Source organism: Neopsephotus bourkii, unplaced genomic scaffold, assembly GCF_033783945.1.
Source record: "Neopsephotus bourkii isolate Nb327-2 ecotype Australia unplaced genomic scaffold, CSIRO-AGI_Nbou_v1 NB_1678, whole genome shotgun sequence".
Lineage (NCBI taxonomy): Eukaryota > Metazoa > Chordata > Aves > Psittaciformes > Psittacidae > Neopsephotus > Neopsephotus bourkii.
The window spans coordinates 254,106-275,198 of record NW_026902152.1 but is presented as its reverse complement, the minus strand read 5'-3'; the positions used below and the strand labels follow the sequence as shown (position 1 = coordinate 275,198).

General features: G+C 42.5%; 1 protein-coding gene across 1 annotated transcript in view; it reads left to right on the top strand.

Annotated features, from left to right (window-relative positions):
* GLG1 (golgi glycoprotein 1) overlaps nt 1-21,093 on the top strand; it is an 88,601-nt gene that overhangs the window by 37,649 nt on the left and 29,859 nt on the right. The window contains exons 2-6 of the mRNA XM_061375837.1: nt 6,398-6,430; nt 9,222-9,308; nt 12,843-13,058; nt 19,000-19,203; nt 19,849-19,920. Coding sequence (XP_061231821.1) covers nt 6,398-6,430; nt 9,222-9,308; nt 12,843-13,058; nt 19,000-19,203; nt 19,849-19,920 — 612 coding nt within the window. The remainder of the gene's footprint in view (nt 1-6,397; nt 6,431-9,221; nt 9,309-12,842; nt 13,059-18,999; nt 19,204-19,848; nt 19,921-21,093) is intronic.

Here is a 21,093-nt window from a genome sequence, read left to right as displayed (position 1 = left end):
GCTTTGCCCAGGAGCAGCCAGCTGTGAGAATATGGGGAATAACCAGCAAATAAGGCTTGTTAGATGAGCGGAAATGGGTGGTTTTGCTTTAATTGCGCATGATCTGTGGTCACTTTCGATGCATCAGAAGGAAACTTGAGTGTTTCCTGTTGTTTTATTGCCTGTGGTGTTTGTGCAGAGAGAGATCTCTGTGCTGGAGGAGAAGCATGCAGGGGACTTTGCTTAGTGTCAACTAAATGTGAATCAAGCAAAACATGACAATTACTAAAATTCCATTTCTTTTCAAAGCTGACCAGGAAAGGGTAAGACTTGATGAACTTTCATAATCGTAGAATGGTTTGGGTCAGAAGGGACCTCAAAGCTCATCCAGTTCCAACCCTCACTAGATTAGGTTGCTCCAAGCCCCATGCAACCTGGCCTTGCGCTTGGTGTTCAAAGGAGATGCTGGGCACTGGATTCTCAGCAAATGAGTGGACAAGGCCACTTCATCCTCGGCTCCTTTTTCCCTGGCTGCTGGTCCAGAAAGACAATGCACCATGTTATGCTGTGGTTGTTTTTGATCTTGCTTTCTGATATCTTTTCTCAGTGAGCATATTTGTCTTAATGGTCTCATACTCAGGGAGGATATACAGTGTCAGCATAGGTGGCAAAGTTTGTGGAATCTAGAATTCAGAGAAAAACAGCTGCAGAATTTGATGATTTGGGGTGATTTGATACTTGTGCTCCGTGTGTACAGTGTGGCTAAAGAAATTGATGCTTGTCCTTCATGCACAAAGTTCTGTGTATGTTTTGGAGGCAGTTGTTAGGTGTTTGTGTGTAACTTGTATTACTACATTTGCATAAACTGGGAGTGCCTAACTGATGTGGAAGGAGTTATTTGGTCAAAGGATTTGCAGTGTTCCAGACTTTAGGTGCTTTATTTGTAAGTGGGGGAAAATTAATTATGTGAAATAAGCAAATTAGATGAAAGTTTGAAGCTTTAACTTTGGTGCATGATACATGTACAGTACCATGCTTCAGACTGGCTTTTTTAGAAGCATGAATGATGAAGTATAGAGGTCTTTTGCTGACCTGACAACACTGGGTTTGGTTTTGGTACTAACAGTTCACTGGCATTAGAGAACATTTCAAGCTCAGCTTAACAAGTTTAACTTCTGTTGCTCTCTAAATGTGTAATCAAATTACGAAATCCTCATCTGTTTTGAACTTAAATTATCACTGCTTTTAACTTCTTTTATCACACACAGCTCTTCCAGGATTGCAGGATGTGTGAAAATGCTTTACTGTAGCCATATGCCTGCTGGCACAGAGCTCCAGGATGTTTCACTGGGTTTGAAGCACGGGTGGTGGTGATGTGTGGTTTTTCTTCTACAAAAGCTGTGTTGATTCTTGCATAGACTACTGTATCTGCTCTTGTTTCCACAGGTAGTTCTGCAGATATAATTTAGTGGTTGCTTGGGGAAGAGATTAGATTAGCAGGAGAATGCTCCCCCAGATCTCACCTTGATCACTACTTTGCATCTAGCCTGTGCTGTTTTCTGGTGTCATAAGTCATAACTTAGCTTGATACCTGCAGTTTGAATGAATCACTTTGAGTTCAGTGTCCTGTGTTTTGTGAAAAGGGATTACTCTTGCCCGTGGGAAGGACACAGCTAAGGAATTGATTTTCCCTTTATCAGTGTGATAGCCTCCTCCGTAGAACCTCGATGTCAGCTGACCTGCTCTGCCACCTCACTGCAGATATTAGTGATAAATGTGTTTATTTAGGTAAGAGTGGAAAACTTCAACGTTTTGGCTGGGAACCGAGGGCTGCCTGTACTGCATATCCATGTGCACCGTGATCTGTAGTATATCATGCATATGACCGTGCGGTAACTGGGAAACACCCACAGCCTGGCTGGATTTCTGCCTACCCTCTCTTTCAAAGGAAGCTGCTTTTATTAACGTTCTTTCTTATTTGACTTGTTTGATCCTTTTGCAATCAGCTCCTGAATTTAGGAAGGGGACATCTACTGAGTTCCTCCCATCCACATGCTGATTGTGTTTTTATTTTGCTGGTTTGCTCCATGTTGTTTCTCAGTGGTTTTTTTTTGATGGGGTCTAGTTGTATCATGAACCTGTGTTGTGCATCACCATCTGGTGAAGAGCACCATGCCTGGGGTGCAGTTACTGTCACCTCCATAGCTTGAGACAGAGCTCTTTCAGCTGTGTATATGAAACAGACTTGATTTGGTCTTATTTCATCCAATTCCCCAAAATAATTCGTACCACTGCATTTTGAAGAGCAAAGTAAGAATCCTAATCCACTGTTGTGGATGAGAGTGGTGAGGCCTTGGCACAGGTTGCCTGGAGAAGCTGTGGCTGCTCTTCCCTGGCAGTGTTCAAGGCCAAGTTGGATGGGGCTTGGAGCAACCTGCTCTAGTGGAAGGCGTCCCTGCCCATGGCGGGGGGTTGAAACTGTGTGGACTTTGAGGTCCCTTCAACCCAAACCAGTCTGGGATCTTCTTTTTCTCGCTACAAGTAGAGAAGTACTGCTGAGAAAACCAGTGATGGTTGTCTGTTTCTGCCTTCTTGAGCCTGGTTAGTGGTGGTGGTGTGCTTGTTCGCTGTAGTTTTGGTCTAGTTCTTCACCAGTGCTGAAGCAAAGAGGTTTAGAAAGCAAGGGCTGTCACAGCATGTTTCAGTGAGCTGAGATCTGGTAGATGAGAAAAGGCACTTTCAAATGCAACAGTGTTGATGACCTGATAGTCTGGTGGTGATAAGACTTCATGCAAACCTTTGAATTCCTTTGTAGAGTTTAAAGCACTAATGCAGTGTGATTGGTGTCTATTATATGTGGTTGAATGGAAGGAAATGTTTTTTCTGTTCAGGTTTCCTTATAGCTGGTATGTGTTCTAAACTCTGCTTTTCCTGGGAGGTAGGAAGCAGCGTTCATGCTCTGGAATGTGAGTCTTTGTGTGAGAAGGAGTTTGGAGATCTTTTTAGAGAGCTGCCAAGGGAGGCAACAGATTCCCACTGAAGACGCTAAACAACAGCTTCTGTGAGCCCAGTGGCACATGTACTTTCTGTAAAGTCTGTTTTTTATCCTTGGATTAGGGGATGTAAGAGGAACCCTTCTGCCTCACTAATCAGCTGAATGTCTTCATTGCACTCGGCTTCCTCTCCTAAAATGACTAGCACGTGGTGCTGGTCTGGGCTGCTCTTCTCCTTCCCCCTGCCCTGGGGGGTCTCTGAGCATTCCTGTTCCTCAAGCTCTCCATGTGGGAATGTCACAGTGCAGCTTTTCTTGCTGTTCAACTTTTCTTAATGGTAATTTGAAACTTCCATTTTTCTCATGCTGTTACTACACAAGCATGTTCTGAAACTGTTTGAAAGGTTTCTTGGGTAGATAAGAGACCCACAGGCTGCCTCCTTAGGAAGGCAGAAGTAATGTGGATTGCTCTGGGGAGATTTTTTTTTTCCTTCCTCAAACTCAGCCCTTCAGTTTGTCAGGCACAAGATAAAAAGGATTATTTTTCTCGTTTTGCTTAACTTTAATTGGGCAAAGCAGGTCAGCATTGCCGCTCAACCCAGCTCTCTCCCATACTTGCAATGTAAGAGGGAATTCTGTGATCATAGCTTAGCTAGGAGGTGACCATCTCCTGCTGCAGTGAAAGGATTACTGGATAGATCTTGTGCTTATGCATATTTAAGTACTACGCTGTGAATGTATGCACTACTAAAGCTTAATTAAGGTCCCTTTTGACTTCCTTTATTCTTCTCAACAGAATAAGGCTTGTTTTCACAGAGGTGAGATTTGCAGCAGAGTGTGGGGACAGCTGGTATTTCAGTGCTGTGCATTTCAAGAAAAGCTTGTTTAAGCTTCCCAAGTCAGTGAGAACCAGTCTGTTATCTTCTTGAGCTCATCTTCTCAGAAAAACTGAGCTTTAATCTTTGGTGGGCCTGAAGCAAAGGTTACTGGGTTGGAGCATGCAGAAATAACCAAAGCAACCAAGAAGGGTGTTGGGAGAGTGCTATCTGGCCCTTACAGATGCTTCTGCTTGCCTGACCCCTGGCAGTGTTCAAGGCTGAGTTGAACGGGGCTTGGAGCAACCTGGTCTAGTGGAAGGTGTCCCTGCCTCTGGCAGGGGGTTGGAACTGGATGAGCTTTAAGGTCCCTTCAACCGAAACTTCTAGGATTAGTACATCATCTCCTCTAGAGAAGAATTGCAGTCCTGGCCTATATATTTTTATAAAGGATCTATCATTGACTAAAAAACTGAGGCAGCAACTCCAGTGGAGGGCATTCTGGCTCAGCTTTTGCCGTGAGCTTAGTCTCAAATCTCCGTCTGTTGCTGAATGATTAGGATGGGTGCAGAAAATTAAGGAAAAGAACACTTTGTGAGTCATGAAAGGGTCTTGGAGGCTGCTTTAAAATAGTGTGATTTGGATGTCAGAGATTTTAGTTTTCAGTTGTGAGAATCAGTTCTGCAGGTGGAGGGTAATGAACAGGCATCTGCTAGGCTTTTAAAAAAAGTTGATGTCCTAATTTTCAAATTTATGATTTCTTTGCAAGATACGGTTTTAGGTGGTGTCAGTTTGACCAAATAGCAATTAATTACTGTGATCCTTCAGGTACTGTTTTGTTTTTTTATGTTCTAAGGGGAGAGGTAATTCCTGGCACTCCCTGCTACACAAAATGAAAGTGCTGCAGTTAATAATGGCTGTAATTAAGGACTTGGAAACATTTCCCATGCTCTCATTTTTTTCCGCATAAACTCGTGCTTGTGCTCTTGTCCTGGGTTCAGCAGTGGGAGTCATTTTTCTCTTTCTTAGTAGCTGGTGCAGTGCTGTGTTTTGAGTTTCAGCCTGGGAACAGCGCTGGTAACACCGATGTTTTTAGTCGGTGCTCAGCAATGTTTACTCTGACCAAGGTCTTTCTGAGCCTCATGCTCTGCCAGGGAGGACGGGGAGCCAGGAGGAAGCAGAGACAGGACACCTGACCCAAACTGACCAAAAAGGTATTCCATACACAGCATGTCATGCTCAGGATATAACCAAGAGTGACCCAGAAGGGCTAGTTCACTGCAGGGTTGGAGGAGGTATCCGTCAGTGCTCCGTCAGGCTGTGGGGGCAAGCTGTCGGTCGGCAGGTGGTGAGGTGTTGTATTCTCTTCCCCTGTTATTTCCTTTATCGTTGTTATTATTGGTGGCAGCAGTAGTGATTTGTGTTATACCTTATAGTTACTAAACTGTTCTTATCTCAACCCGGGGGAGTTGCATTCTTTCAGTTCTCTTTCCTGTCCCTCTGGGAGTGGGGGGAAGAAAAGGGAGGGGGAGTGAGAGAGCGACTACGTGATTTACAGCCTGGGCTTAAACCACAACGGCTCTCCAAAGCAGCAATGGTGCAAGTGTTGGCGAAACATAACGTGCAGTGGTAAAAACACTGAAAATTGGTTTGCGATGAAGGCTGCTTGCTTCCAACCCTGGTGAAATGTTTGTTCTCTTATGTCGGGTATCTGAGCTCCAACATGTTAGTGTCAGTGATGTCTAAGCTTTGAGTGGTTTTGAGTATGGCTTTTGGAGCATGCCTGGCATCTTAAACCGTGGTGGAAGCAGAGGCGTTGTGAGTCAGAGTTGATTTTCCTGTGGGTATGATGGCCAGGAGATGTTGTCCAGGTGATCTTGGCTTGCTTTTGCACTGGTTGCTCTGGAGGTGAGATCTGGATTTGCACGATGAGCCAAGGTTTCAAGGAGCTCTCCACTGTGATTGCTGCTCAGGCTGGAAGGAGGACAGGGTGGGTTGCAGCCATAGTTTTTTCAAAGCAGCTGCCTGGGAGAATGTAAGGTGTATTTTTGGACAACATATGAATATTAGAGGTTACATGTTTCTCCTGGTGGAAGAAATAAATCTCAGGGCTGCTTTGAACCAGCCCCTTTTGAACTGGAAGAAAAGATGTTCTTTCTCAAATGGGGAGTATGGACACTTCAGTCTGGGGAAGGGAAGCAAGTCCTACCTTTGTCCTTCACTTGTATGCATAAAACTTTAAAACTCTGCTACCACATCTTTGCTTTCCCATAAGTGGGGTTTTTTCTGTCTTAGTTTGGACAATTATGCCACAAGAGCGGGCTCATTATGGTTTTGCAGCATCTACAGAAATGCTGCTGCTCCTGTGCCATTTATGTTCTGTAGAGCTAAGATAGCGTTGTGTCTGAAGTACCTGTTATTTCGATCTTTTTGGTACTTGGGTGTCATCACTCCTCCTATGTAGCTTTTAAGATTTCCTATTGCTTATGTCAAATTGTTTCTTACAGTGCAGACGGATTGACAGTATGGTAATTTCTAGAAGTATACACTCTTACGTATGTTAAATGCATGACAGCAGCAGTGAACTGACTTTTTTTTCCTCTCTTTTCAGTCAGATAACGAAATCTCTTCAGACTGCAATCACGTAAGTCTTGCTTTGGTTTATTTAGTTTCTTATACACACTCTATCTATGACATTTGTACCTTTATATCCCTTCTTAACTGCAGGTATTTTGCACAGTTTGGTAGTTTGTAAAAGATGTTAATCAGAACACATTTGGGTTTCTGTACTGGCCTGTGATGGAAGAGCATAAGGTGATTTCTTTAGCTGGGTATATAGCCACTATGGTGTTACTGTAGAATTCAGAGTGGCACATAATTAAGAGCTTTATATGCTGCACTTCTGTATCAGAGGAGCGTAGCAGACTTCTTTCCTCTTTTATAGTTGGGGGTGGTTCCCGTGAGTTACTGGGAGCAATTTAATGTGCTGTTTTTGGGAAAGATGTGAGCAGTGCTGAATTTAAACTCTTCATTTCAGCTGTTGAAGCATTCTGTATTACTTTCACAGCTGCTAAATTCTTAGACTTGCTTGGAAAATGGTGGTGGTGGGGGGTGTGTGACATTCACAGTTTGAACCACTTGGCTGGTTTTAGAACAGATTTCCTCTCAGCGCTGTGTTTAACAGTGAGCAAACTGTTAGCCAGTTTTCAGGGTGTTGAGCTGACTCTTCAAATACCAAGACTGTACAAACCCCCCTCCCCCCAAAATCATCAGAGCTAAGGTTGGTATTGGGTTTCTTTTGGTTTCTGTCATTCACATTCTGTTAGAATGCACCGTGTGAAGCCCCTTAATTATTTGGTTAGCCTTGGACATGAGACAAGTGCATGCCTCAGTGATGGACCTGATTTTGGTTGCTGCAGAAGCTGTAGTTTAGTTTATAATTGGAAGATATAGTCCAGAAATGAAACCTGGCCATGCTGTACAACTAGTAATTGCTAGCTGTGTTTATAAATTAACCTTTAGCAGTGTGCTGGCTGACTTCACTGGCAGCTGTAATTGCATTGTGCAGGGTTGGATCAGATGAAGGGCACATCACGTTTCTGTTTGTCTTTTTCTTGAAAAAGAGAAAACTCTAGTAATTAAAAACTATCTACCTGACATTTGAATGTACCAATAGAGATCATCTGAATATAGGAGGAACTGAGAATTCTAGAAATCAAAGTTGGACCTTTTTCTGCTGGATCAAATGACAGCATCTCTGCCACAAGGCAGGCATTAGGCTGCTGTGGATTACAGAAGCCATTCACAGATAGGAAGTGTGGGCAAAATCTCATTTTCCCAGGCAGAAATTGAAGGGGAGCGATCAAAAGCTAGACCACAGAGGGATGTGTCTCATGTCCAAGTGTTTTCTTTGCCCGTCGGCAGTCTTTGCTAGTACAACTGCCGATCATATTCTGGGGAAATACTGCCTAGTGCTAAAAGCAGGATTTTTAAGCTGCAAGATGAGCCTTCCTTCTGCCTGTGGGAAGGTCCCCTTGTAGAGCATCTCATTTAAGACTCTCCAAAGTTTGGGATTACAGATACAGAGGTGTATTCTTACGTTGTTGGACCTCATTCTTGTCCTGATCCTGGCATGGAGAGGTCTGCAGCATTCTTTGTGAGGACAGGTTCCTTGTTTATTCACTTTTATCTATCAAACCTGTATATTTATAACTTACTCCCTCTAAAATACCCTAGTTTCCCATCATCTTCTTTTTTAACTGCTCACAACTCAAAACCATGATGCAAAGTGTTGAAGATGGTGCAGTTGTGCTGACTCAATTTTTAGTTACCTGTGCATGCTGCCGCCCTCTTGGAGATGATGTAAAACTGCTTTCCTTGCTTACAGGCATGGGTTTCTGTTTTCGTAGTGTCTTGTGTACAATTGAAAGCCCAAAATAACTGTTTCACCTACCTGTTCATCTTTTTGGTAGTATTTTGATTCTGTCACAAAGGCAGAGAATTCAAAATGGATTTTTAAAACTACTTAATCTTTGTGTTAATAAAAAAATTAAGTCCCTTCCAATCCTAACCATTCTATGATTTCTATGATGAATGCAACTGAAGTTCCTAGGAAAAATAACCTAGATGAGCTAATAGACCTCTCTTGGGCAACATCTCATCTATTAATCTGCTGAGATTTTGCTGCCTTACTCTGTATTTCTACTTTATGATGCCTCAGGAAGGCATCTGGGATGTGTATATATCTGCAGGGTATGACTTGTCCAAGATAGATTCTTGCACAATGACCCAGTGCATCAGGGCTTCTGTGTGAGCTAATCTCTGGCTCCTAGAAGAGCAGTCAGCCGTATCAAGGCGTTTCATAGTCTAACTTCTAATGTGTCATTACTCTAAACAGAAGAGAGATGAGTTTGAAATATATCTGCAGCCAAAAAGTTGTCTGGTCACAACCCCTCACAGAAGGAACCAGCTGCATTGTCTCCTTCCTTTTTTGCTAGTTGTCTTTAATTAGATTTCCAGTATGAAATCTGGTCATATTGAAGCTTTATTCTTGTTAGATCGTTTGCTTCAGGTAGACACGCCGTGGTGCAGAAAGGGGTAATGAGCTAAAGACATTGCTAAATATGCAGCAGGCAGGAAGTTAGAGCTTTCACTTACGGAATTGTCTTTGTTAGATATATTTCTTTGTAATGAGTCAGCTCATGACCTTGTGGAGAGATTTCAGACAGCCTGAATTTGTTCAATATCAGAAAATGGTTGCAGAAACGAAGGGACAGAGGTGTTGTCAAGGAGACTTTTCACTGATTGTTGCACTGTTGAAGGATGACAATACAGATTGGGAATAAATGACGTTTCCTTTTTTTCTGAAGCAAAAATATTTGTCATTTTTCATGGGAAGGTCCTAAACCCCCTTTCTACAAATGCTCTCTCTACAGCTCTTGTGGAACTACAAGCTGAACCTCACTACAGATCCGAAGTTTGAATCTGTGGCCAGGGAAGTCTGCAAGTCCACTATTGCAGAGGTAAGCCAGAAGAAGGGCACGGCTGCTAAGGCTTTTTGCATTTCTCTGTGATAGTGAATTAATGTGCAAATAACATTGTAAGTTTGGGGAAGCTCTAGTCTTATATGACGTAAACTGGCCTTTAAAAAAAAAGGTCTGTTTGCCATGGTTGATGGCTCTATTGTGGTATTTAAAGTAGGTTTTCCTGAAAAAGAATCAGTTGCATGAACAAGCAGATTGTTTCTCTAGCCCCGGTTCATGTTAGCAGTTTATTTTTCCATAGGTATAGCTTTAATGGGTGCAGACTTACTTAGGTATGAGGAGTGTGTCAGTGCTCAGAGCAGGTTTAAGATGAGTAGTTACCCAAGTATTCATGATTTGATGGAATCACTTACATGGTTACTTACCTGTTCTTTACAATGGGTCTTTTATGCAGGCAGGCTGAGAGAGCTGGGCTTGTTCAGGCTGGAAAAGAGAAGGCTCCGGAGAGACCTTGGAGCAGTTTCAGTGCCTAAAGCAGCTACAAGAAACCTAGAGAGGAGCTTTTGACAAGGGCCCTCAGGTGCAGGACAAGGGAGAATGGCTTTAACCTGACAAAGGGGAGATTGAGATGAACTTTTAGGCAGAAGTTCTTCCCTGTGAGGGTGGTGAGACCATGGCGCAGGTTGCCCAGAGAAGCTGTGGCTACACCAATCCCTGGCAGTGTTCAAGGTCAGCTTAGACAGGGCTTGAAGCAACCTGGTCTAGTGGAAGGTGTCCCTGCCGTGGCAGGGAGTTGGAACTAAGTGAGCTTTAAGGTCCCTTCCAAACCAAACGAGTCCCTGATCTTAATGATACAGTGTTTTCATTGAGAGGAATGCGCAAGGATCTGAAAAATCAAGTGTCAACAGCAGCCTGACTCCACAATTCGGGAATTAGTTGTACAGTTGTCTTCTTCATGGGCTGCTAGGGTTCTGCTTCCTCTTCTTGGCACTGACTCAGCTGCTGTGAGAATATCACTAGTGGGAAAGTATTCTTTAGTGTAAGAAGAGATCAAGAAAACGGTTAGCGCAAGAAGGCTAGAAGATTAAACAGTGGCAGGAAACCAGCTTGTATCAAACGGTTGTATTGTGTTTGGAGTTTGGTAGCTCTCAAACACAAACACTGTCAAATCTGTTGAATCCCACTTTCCTGCAGTCTAGGAAAGATTGTATCTCTCTGGTTTTTGTCGTATGGCTGCTGCAGAATTTTTACAACCAGGCATTCTTGAAAATGCTCTTTTAACAGTCTGTTTAATTACCACCCTTGTACAGTGACAGACTGGCACTGCTGTAAACGATGCCCTCTAAATCTGGGACGTGATGTCTAGAAACAGTGGGAGAAGTACGTAGAATTTTAGCTGTATATTAACCGTCAGTGTTTCTCTTAAAATCACGCTGAATGATGACATGAACTGCTGATATTTTGCCGTTTGGTGAGCGGCTTTTAGTTAAAAAAAGTTGGGTAAGGCATAATAATCTCATGTGTTTGGTCTTCTAATGTTTATACTGAGGCAGGTGCATAAAACATCCCACCAGTTTTTTAAAGGTATTTCTACAATAATCTTTTAAGATACATACTGGGCATATACTGCTAACATACAGTATTAGCCTATTAATATTATTCTTTAATTCCCACTAACAGGTAGGCATTTTCTTGCAGGCTGACTAAGCTCTGATTTTTAAGTACTGTTTTGTATTAAGAACAAAACACAACTAGAAGAGTAATTTCTAGTAAAAGTCAGTTGGGAATTGGTGACTGCCCCAACTGGGTATGTTCTGAAAAGTGCACCTTTAATTTGCTCAGCAAAATACAGATTTAAATTTCAGCCTTTTTTCTTCAACTCTGGTGATTTTTTGAAGTTCTGGCCGTAGTTTTAATCTAGAATTATAGTTGGCTACCAGATAATGGTGGTTGCTTCAGAAGTGGCTAGGCAATAATGTGATCACTTGGGTTTTTTACACAGTTCACTGGCTCAGGCCATGGAGCTCCGAGGCTGTTTCCAAAGCCAGGCTCTTCCAAAACCAGCATGTTGCTGTTGTGCTGGTTTGGCTCATGATGCTTGAGCTGAAGTAGGGCCAAACCCAAGATGCAGCTTTCTTGGAGAGAGCTTGCTCAGCTCTCTCCCTTTCACCCTGAATAACTCGCATGTGTTTTCACTTCGAAATGTGTTTTATGCCTTATCTAGAACAACTATGTTGACTGTAGGAAATGTGTTTTCCTAGTAGTTATATAGGTTAAATACAAAATGTTCTACCAGCCTCCAGGGCTTTCAAATAATGGTGTTTAAAATGCTGGGTGTTTTATTTGTTATGTAGAAAGTAATGGCCTCATAAAGGCCAGGCTGGACAGAGATTGGAGCAACCTGATCTGGTGGTAGGTGTCCCTGCCTATGGCAGGGGGTTGGAACTAGATGAGCTTTAAAGATTCCTTCCAACCCAAACCAGTCTGTGATTACATGATAATCTGGGACAGAGAGATCTGTTTAATTCATCTAGTCAGGCCTGAATGAATCTGCCACAGGATGCTCTGAGTTAATTTTTGTTTGAATTAAAATAGGTCTTTCTAGAGATGGCTCTCTAGTTTTTAAAGCTTTCCAGTATAAAGATTCCAACTTGGCATTAGAGAACTGATAAAATGGTTCACTCCTTGTTCCCTTAGCACTTCCCTTGCTCGGTACCTGAACCCACCTGGATTATTGATTGCTGTGGATCTTCCTTTAGACAGATGAGCCCTTCAGTATTTGTACAGGAACAAGCCTGATGTAATCAAGTCAATCCATGTATCTGTAGCTGGAAAAACTCACCACTGAACTTTAGTGTCTGGCTGCCGGGTGTGCTTTCTGCATCATTACAGCTGCAGCTTTCAGCATGCTCCTGAGCAGGGCACACCAGAACTGGGCAAGTATTTTAACATGAGCTTCCCAGGGTTAAAAAGAGTGTGTGTAATCTCAGTTCTCCGTGGAGGAAGGCATTGCACTGCTCCTCCCACAAGATTCCTCTCACAAGAGCGTCCCTAACTGATAAGTAACTATGCTTCCCACTTCCTTGGGAAAGTTATAAACAGTTCAATAAATAATTGTGTTGACTTTTGAATCAGTCTCGCTTCTACCCAGAATGTACTCTGCAGGGTCAGGTGGCTAACGGGGGTCCAAGTATGATTTAGTGATGTTGTAATAATGCTCAGCTTTCTAAATAAAGGTTTGTCAGACTAGCATTTTTCCTACAAGTCCACTTGATTGCAGGGGCTCCAAGTGATTATTATGGAAGATGATTATTGAGGAATAGGGTTTATAATCCTCAAGGGTACTGTGTTTGCTTTCTCAGACACTGGCACCCATGAGGTATTTCACATTTCTGAACTTACTGAAAACAAAACTAACGCCTTGAGGGTTTCTTTGCTAGCTGATTTTGAAGCTACAGGTGGAAGTTTCTTTGAGGATGTTTCCTTTTTTTTTTTTTTTTTTTTTTTTGGTAACAGGTTATATTCAGGAGTTGCAGCTACTGTATTTTTATTCTCTTTTTTTTTTAATAACAGATCAAGGAGTGTGCAGATGAGCCTGTTGGCAAAGGCTTCTTGGTGTCCTGTTTGGTGGATCACAGAGGCAACATCACTGAGTATCAGTGCCATCAGTACATCACCAAAATGACAGCCATTATCTTCAGTGATTATCGGTTGATCTGTGGCTTTATGGATGACTGCAAGGCCGACATCAATCTCCTGAAATGTGGCAGCATTCGACCAGGAGAAAAGGTATCCAGAGAACATGTAGATTGTCAGTAGGCTTGTATAAGTCATTCACTTAAGGCAACTTATGCAGGGACTCTGCAGTAGTGTTATTGTCTAACTTGGAGCTGAGATGATAGAAGGCATATCTCATCTGTCTGAAAAGAGTGATGGCCTGATTCTGCATAGTTTCTTTTTAATAACTCTGCATTTGTTCCTCTATGAGGGACTGCTATTCAGAGATGACTCTGATTTGTCTTTCCTTACTGCAGTACAGGTGATCTGGTAGGTAGTTGTCTCTTTGCTCACACTCTGTCAGGCATGTCTCGATACCATGGATCCAAACAATAGACATAAGCAGGCTTATAGATATGTTGCTAGGCTTATTTCACAGTCTGGTTGGGTCTGACTCAGAAGGGTTATCAAGGTGGTGTGGCCTATGCTGTAATCCTTTCTACTTTCACAGGCTGCAGTCAGTACACTTGGTCAAAAGCTTTCATCTGTTTGCTTGCCCTTTTCCCTGCCCACCTGAAAATTGCTGAAGGGCACGTAGTACCTACTGTCATGTTTTAGTAGTGCAGACTTACTAATACTGCACTGGTTTTACTAAATGAGTGTTCTTTTGCCATATGAGACTTAAACAGAGGTTGATGCAAAAAACATTTTGGTGAGTAAATGTGGTGGTCATTTTCAAGGCACTCGCTTTCCCTGCCTACTTCAGTTTAGCTAATGCAGGCAGCAGTTATGCAGTGCTGCAAGAATGAGTGGCTGCTTCTACAGTAAGTTTTTAGGTTTAGGGCTAAACTTAAAATCAACCTATCAACTTTTTAACAGGGCTTTTTAGATTATAGCTCTTAGGCTTTTATGAACTAGTCTCTTAAATCAGGCATTAGTGAAATATTTAACAAAAATACATTTTTTTGGTTGAATTTTACTCGGTTGACATATTTGCTGTTGGAAGCAGCTTTACATCCCTAGTGTGTTAATTGAGGTAACAGTGTACTCTAGAAGACTTAGTTGACCAACAGAAAGCACCAGAATAAGGACTTGTTTTCAGGAATAAAAGCAGCCTTAGAAGTGAGAGGAACTTGCAGGCAGTACAAGTTCAGAGTAGTAACAGCTGAGTAACTTGCTTTCTCCATAAAGTATCTCTTTTAATACTGGGCTGAAGGACCTCATGAAATGAGAACTGGCTTTTAACAGTCAGTACAGAATCAAAAGTGTGATGTGGGACTTCTGAGTGTCAGGTCTGCGTATTACCTGTGGCATGACCAAATTAAGTAAATTTAAATACTTACTGAAGGGTACATTGGAGTAGATTTTGTGAGCATAAGCCAAATCTCACATAGCAGAGGTGAAACGAGAGCCAGCAGGCTGGTCTGCCTCATTGTGTGTAACTCACTGGATTGGCTGCAGAAGTTAAGATGACTGAAGGGGGAGGATGGCGGAGGTGGCCACAGCACAGGGTGTCTGGGAGAGGAAACGAATGCAACCTATGGGTCACAGAGTTCTGTGGGATAGCAAAGCAAGCCACTAACCAAGCTTTTATGGGGTTTAATGCAGTGTATGCATATTTCTCACTTTCTTCATGCCCAAACCAGAATATATTGCCTTGGTGCATGAAAGCGTTGCAGCCTGTCGTATGATGTCTTTTGTTATGCTGTCATCCGTGGCACGTGGAGCAATTGAAGTATTTTATACTGCTATGGAAACGGCTATAAATGGCTATGCAAGTATTTCTTTTGTTGGTGTTCTGTTCTCTCTCTTTTCTGCTTTGGAGAAATCTAATTTACTCCCATCAGATGGTGGTTCAGGCTTTATTTCCATACTATAGCTTCTGAGATTTGCCTGTAGAGAAGCAGTCATTACCCTTTTGTGTAACTGAATGTAACTGTGAATTTAATAACTAGGACCTGGACACTTGAGGAGGAAGATGGGGGAAGAAATTAATCTCTTGCCTTTTTTAGATAGAAATAAGCACTGCTAGACCACTAACTCCAGCCACACCAGGTGGCTAGTAGATTGCAGTATGATAGCTTCATCATAGTGACTGGGATAAACTGGCGTTTTTCAATATAAAAGCACTTCAGTAGGTATTCTGGAATTGTGCTGCCTCTTGAAGCCCTTCTTCTAGCTAACAGTTTTCCTTTTCTATACTTTTTTTTTTGTTTTAGCTTGCTTTCTACTTGCTAATTAAGTTATGTTCCTGCTGGATTTGTTGCTTATGATTTGGTGTTTTCTGTGCTTTCTTTTCTTGTTGGCTTTCTGCTCTTTAAAGCTTTCTGGTCTCTAAAAGCAATAAAAATCAGCTTAGGAGTCTTCATCTGGCTGTAGACCTCATTTTGCTGAATATAAAAGAAAGGCTGCAGTTGTGTCATTTAAAAGCATTAAGTTTTGTAACATGCCTGTGTTGTGGAGTTGCTGTGGGTTTCAAGTTAATGGAGAACTGTTTAATAGTTTCAGTCACCTTTCTGGTTGGCACTTGTGCTTTATAGCAAATTTGGTGCCCTGATATTTAAAGCTTGCTTTGCCTTCATGCAAAGGAATCTAATTTGAAATGAGTAATTGTGATGGAGCTTTTTTTCTCAGGCTGCATATCAGAATGAGCTGCTTTCCTAGTGCCAGCAATGCCTAGGATAGTATCAGACTGACGAATAGTGTGTACTTATTCAGGTACTAGGTTTAGCCATGATGTCCAAACTGGAGCAGATCATTTGCCTTAATGAAGGCAATTGAACATCTGCTGTTCTACTTTATGAGATAATAGTATTTTTCAGATTCCTAAAAAAAAAACACATTAGGAAACCATTGTTTTTTTAATTTCCACACTGAAGTGCTTTGAGTACAGTTGCTCTCACTCTTTCCCTAGTTTCATGGAATTACTAAACACAGGGGGAAATGAGTCTAAATGGGAAGAAATGTTAACATTCAGCTCAGTCCGTTTCCTTAAGTGCAGCCTTACAGCAATATCTTGTGAGCTGAACTACTGGAAATTTACTAGTCAAAGAGCCATACCCACAACTCTGGTGTCCAGGTTAGCCAGATAGAGTGCCAAATGGAACCCTGACAGATCTGTGGGATGGTGGTTGAGGGAGGGGATTCTCCCCCTCTGCTCCTCTCTGGGGAGGACCCCCCCCCCGCAGTCCTATGTCCAGCTCTGGGGCAGCAACACAAGAGGGACGTGGAGCTCTTGGAACAAGTCCAGAGGAGGCCATGGAGATGCTGTGAGGGCTGGAGCAGCTCTGGTTGAGGACGAACTGAGAGAGCTGGGCTTGTTCAGTCTGGAGAAGAGAAGGCTGCAGGGAGACCTTGGAGCAGCTCCAGTACCTAAAGCAGCTACAAGAAACTGGAGAGGGGCTTTTGACAAGAGGCCTCAGGTCCTGAACAAGGGGCATGGCTTTAAATTGACAAGGAAGGAGATTGGGGTGAGATCTTAGGAAGAAGTTCTTCCCTGTGAGGGTGCTGAGGCGCTGGCACAGGTTGCCCAGAGAAGCTGTGGCTGCCCCATCCCTGGCAGTGTTCAAGGCCAGGTTGGATGGGGCTTGGAGCAACCTGGTCTAGTGGAAGGTGTCCCTGCCCGTGGCAGGGGGTTGGAACTGGATGAGTTTTAAGATCCCTTCCAACCCAAACCAGTCTGGGATTCTATGACTGTACATTCTTAAATTCAGTTGGTGCTAGCCTATAATTAAAGCCTGAAAAGATAATTTCTCTAAACCACCAGTTGTAAAGTCCCGTCTAGAATCTATTTGGCCAGTAGCATAGCTGCCTTCATGCACTTGTGAAGAAATGAAAAGCTAAGACCTCCTTAAGATAGCTTAGCTAGTTATCAGTAGCCTTCAGGGACCTGATCTGTAGGAAAACAAACCCAGATTCAGTCAGTAAATTTCTTAAACAGTGTCAGGTGAGCACAGGAACACTAGCAGCGTGGCAAGAAAACGTGTCACTGCTTGGAGGTGGGAGGAAAGGGTAGGACAGGAGCCAGCAGTGTTGATGTGTGGGTGTTTGTATTTCTGTTAAGTCTGACGTGTTTGAAAATTGCAACAACACAGGGCAGCAGAGTAGCCAGTGCTGCAGGTGACCTACCCAAATGTAAAAATTGTATTTGCAGAGTAAGGCAATAAATTGGCCATTTCATGGTGGGTCCCTGGAATGCAGTAGTAGACATTCAGCATCCAGCATATGGAAATCTGCTTTGATTACATGCTTAGAAGTAAGTTTCCTTTAATATATAGTATGACTGACCAGGATTTGAGACCCACGCTGCAAGAAACCAGTAAACTTCTGGTTTTCCTAGCAGGAAAAGCCGACCTTTTGCTTTTCTTGCTGGTATGCAAGGAGAGGCTGCTGGGGAGTGAGGGTAATCATGGTCTGCCCTGCCTCCCAGCTGCAACTTCACTAGGCTGGAGTCAAAGCCTACCAGAGTAGCTTAAAAAGGGTTGTTTTCAGTCATGTACACTTGCCAGGTCCTCAGCTCCAACTACTGCCTGTGACAGACCACAAGGGTTTGCAGAGCAGCATTTGTGTTTGGCATGGTTACGGATAAATCGCAGTTTTAAGTAGTGTGGTGATCATACTGCAAACCTCTGATTCCCTTTGGTTTGAATCCTAAATGGACTGTTGATACATAATGATATTTCTTCAGAGATGCTGATGTCTGGCTAGCATGTGGAGTTGGCCAATTCCCACTCAAAGACAATTCCCTTATTTAGGAGCTTTGGGGTGCGTGGGTTTGCTTTTTTTTTTAAAGGGTGAAAACTACTTTTAGCCCTTTAAAACAAATTATACTTTCGGGTTGTGTTTTCGATGCTGTAATCATCCAATTCTGCTTGTGGTCCAAGTATAGCAGAGTAGAAACAGGAAACAAAAGCTGCCTGCCTGAGGAGACATGTTGGAACAGAAAGATTCCGAAGAGTTGAGTGGCTTTGAATAGTCACGGTCATGTTTTATGGAGACTGCAACAGCAATGGATGAATCTACTTGGCAGAGTGAGCTGCCTATGTGATTACTGTGAATACCAGGTTAAGGGATTCAGGTGATGCCAATAAGCATGCCTCCTGTATGCCTCCAGGTAGTCTGATATAATTTTAGCAGCAACAACTTCTCGCAGCAGAGCAGCATAAATTAAGGTTGTTTTCACAGGAAAAACTTTCGGAAGCCTTGAGAAATCTGTTCCAGAAGAGTTCTTGTTTATTAGAGGAATCAGACCTTCTAGAGAGGTATAGAGGGGGTATGGTTCCCTTTCTGAACATGTAAAAAGGATGTAGGAAGCTAAGCAGAGTTTTGATCAGCTTTGCCTTGTCTTTTCTGGGCTTCCATACAAAGCACAGGCTCTCTGTGTATGTCGGCAGTCACTGCTTGTAGTCCAGACTTGTCTTCAGGCTCGCAGGACAGTGAATGTGGTGTACCAGAACCACCTTCTCTGAGTCTTCATCTACTCTTGAATGCTTTGAATTTTTTTAATGCTCTTAATAGAAGAATTAGCCCTGAGAAGCGTACGCTGGTCAGTGCTCATTTGTGACCTTCTTAGCATCACTCAATTATCACCACCCAAACTGAAGGCTTTTCTCAGCATGGAGGAGCTATGATTTTTGTCTCCCTCACATATGTTCCTAATGTGATGCTGTTGCCATGGTGCAGAGAGCTGTGTCATGTTCAGGATAGCCTGACCATTTCAGTAAACTGCTCTGAGCAGCATGGCTAAGCAGCGATAATCACATTAAGACAAATCCAGAGCACTGGAGGGGGGATTTCATGGTGACCATCAGTAGGCTGATGTATAACATGTGTAGATAGTACAGATATTAACTGTTGTCTCCTCTGAATGTAAATGCAGTTAGGCTGAACTTCTAGAAGCCTCTGTGTAGACAGACTGTTTGTTGCTTAATTTATGTGGTGTTTATCCATCATCACAGTCCACTGGATTGTGTATGTGCTTGATAACAGATATTGTCTTGTTCTGCTCATATAGGATGCCCACTCACAAGGAGAGGTGGTGGCATGCCTGGAAAAAGGCCTAGTGAAAGAGGCAGAGGAGACTGATCCTCGAATTCAGGTGTCGGATCAGTGTAAGAAGGCAATTCTTCGCGTAGCTGAACTCTCTTCGGATGACTTCCATTTGGACCGACATCTCTACTTTGCATGTCGAGATGATAGAGAGCGATTTTGTGAAAATGTGAGTATTTTCCTTTTACATTCCGTTCTGCAGTAATACATTAAAAATCCCACAAAACTCCACTGGAAGGAGGAAAGGAATGGTAGAGTGGGGCCTGAGCAAGGTGTAATACTGAAAGCAGACACCCTGTAGCTGTCACTTTACAATAAATATGGTATTAAATTCACTCACCCAACAAATAATTGTTATTTCCAGTGGGTAACTGAACTGAATTGGCATAAATGATTTAATCGGCATCAGAGCTGGGGTGACAGGGAGTGGAAGGACTTGAAGAGGGAGGAGGAAGCAGCAAAAATGACTGCTCCCTTCTGCATGATAAGCTGTTCCAAAAGGTTAAGCCTGGTCTTACTGCTTGCAGCATTCCTTATGCTTGGAGCTGGAAAGCTGCATTGTTCAGTATGAATTAGCTCGTATCAGCTGAGCATCTTCGTACTAAAAAGGTGATGAATATAACCCAATTTTCTTTTTTTTTAAATAAAGTAAAATTAAAAAAAATAATTTACAGTATAGAAGCTATCACTGCCATTTGAAACGTTAACTGTAACATTTTTAGTTTTAAAAAAATCTCTTGGGTGTAGTTTAACTTGCTTGTTATGTATTACAAGTCTTGTCTTTAATGGTAAATGTTACTGTTCTGTTTCACAGACTCAGGCTGGGGAAGGTAGAGTCTACAAGTGCCTCTTTAATCACAAGTTTGAAGAATCAATGAGTGAAAAGGTGGGTATCTGTCTTGGTGAGACAACAGTAATACAGAAATCTTTGAACCATTCACCAGTCTGGGCTACATTATTCTTTTCTAGTATTGAGGAAAATCCATCATCTATGTGGTTGGATGACTGCTTTAACAGATGCTTTGACTTTGGTGTGTTTATGTTTTCAGCTATGTGCTGCTGGCTTGAGTTAACTGTACTCAAGTTACAGCCTTTAAAGTTAAGGATTTAAATAGAGCTTTTGGGTGGGTGATTTGCAAAGGTAGATGTGGAGCTCAAGTAGTAGCACTGTAATTGAGTGTTTAAAGTACAAGTCACATCATGCTGGGGTAAACCTTGGATAAATGCTGTCATAACATAAAGATTAGAAACAAAATGCCCAAGTTCCTCAGCACAGGAAGCTGTGTGAGGTTCACTTTTTTTTATTCCACACCCCCCCCAGCTATGAATAACTATGAAGCAGCAAATTCTGTAGGAAAGATGCACAATTCAGTTGCTGGTGTTTTCCCTGGAAATGCGTTTTTTGACAATAAAAAAAAAAGTTGTTCAGGAAAGCCAGTCCCAAAAAGAGTTTGTATTGGTGCAGGTGTTCTAGGAAGGCAGCAATGCTGTCGGTGATTTTGGAACCAGCATCTTGGTGTTTGGGATTATGTGAAATTATGTAATCTGTCTGAAGGGATATCAATATGGATATCTGTAAATCTGTCCTCAGAAAAGCTCTCCTGAAGGAGCCTAATGTGGAGGCCTGGAGGCCTCAGGTTGATTTCCTTTTCTTTAAATGCTTTAGCTATCTGAAAGCTTGGTTCCAATTAACAAATTCAAAACTGAGAGTAATCCCTGAGAGCTTGAAACAAAGCCTCGTGTTACACAAGCATATTACTGAAATGGACTGTTCTTTTTTCCTTAACCTGGTTATGGTTGTACATGGCTTTTGAGGGGTCTTTTCCATGAGCATCTAAGATAGGAATGAACGATGTTGAGAGGAAGCTGTGGCAGAGGTGGAGTTTGCAGAGCAGGAGGAACACAATATCTGGTTCTCACTCTCGTAGCTGCCAATGTTGGACCATCTGCAGAGTCACGAGTTTTGTAGAAGCTGTTACCCAGTAAAAAGTCCCTTCTTGCTGATGGTGTTGGCTGCTGCAGACACATATAGCCAACAATAGCTGCCTGGTGGGTGTAT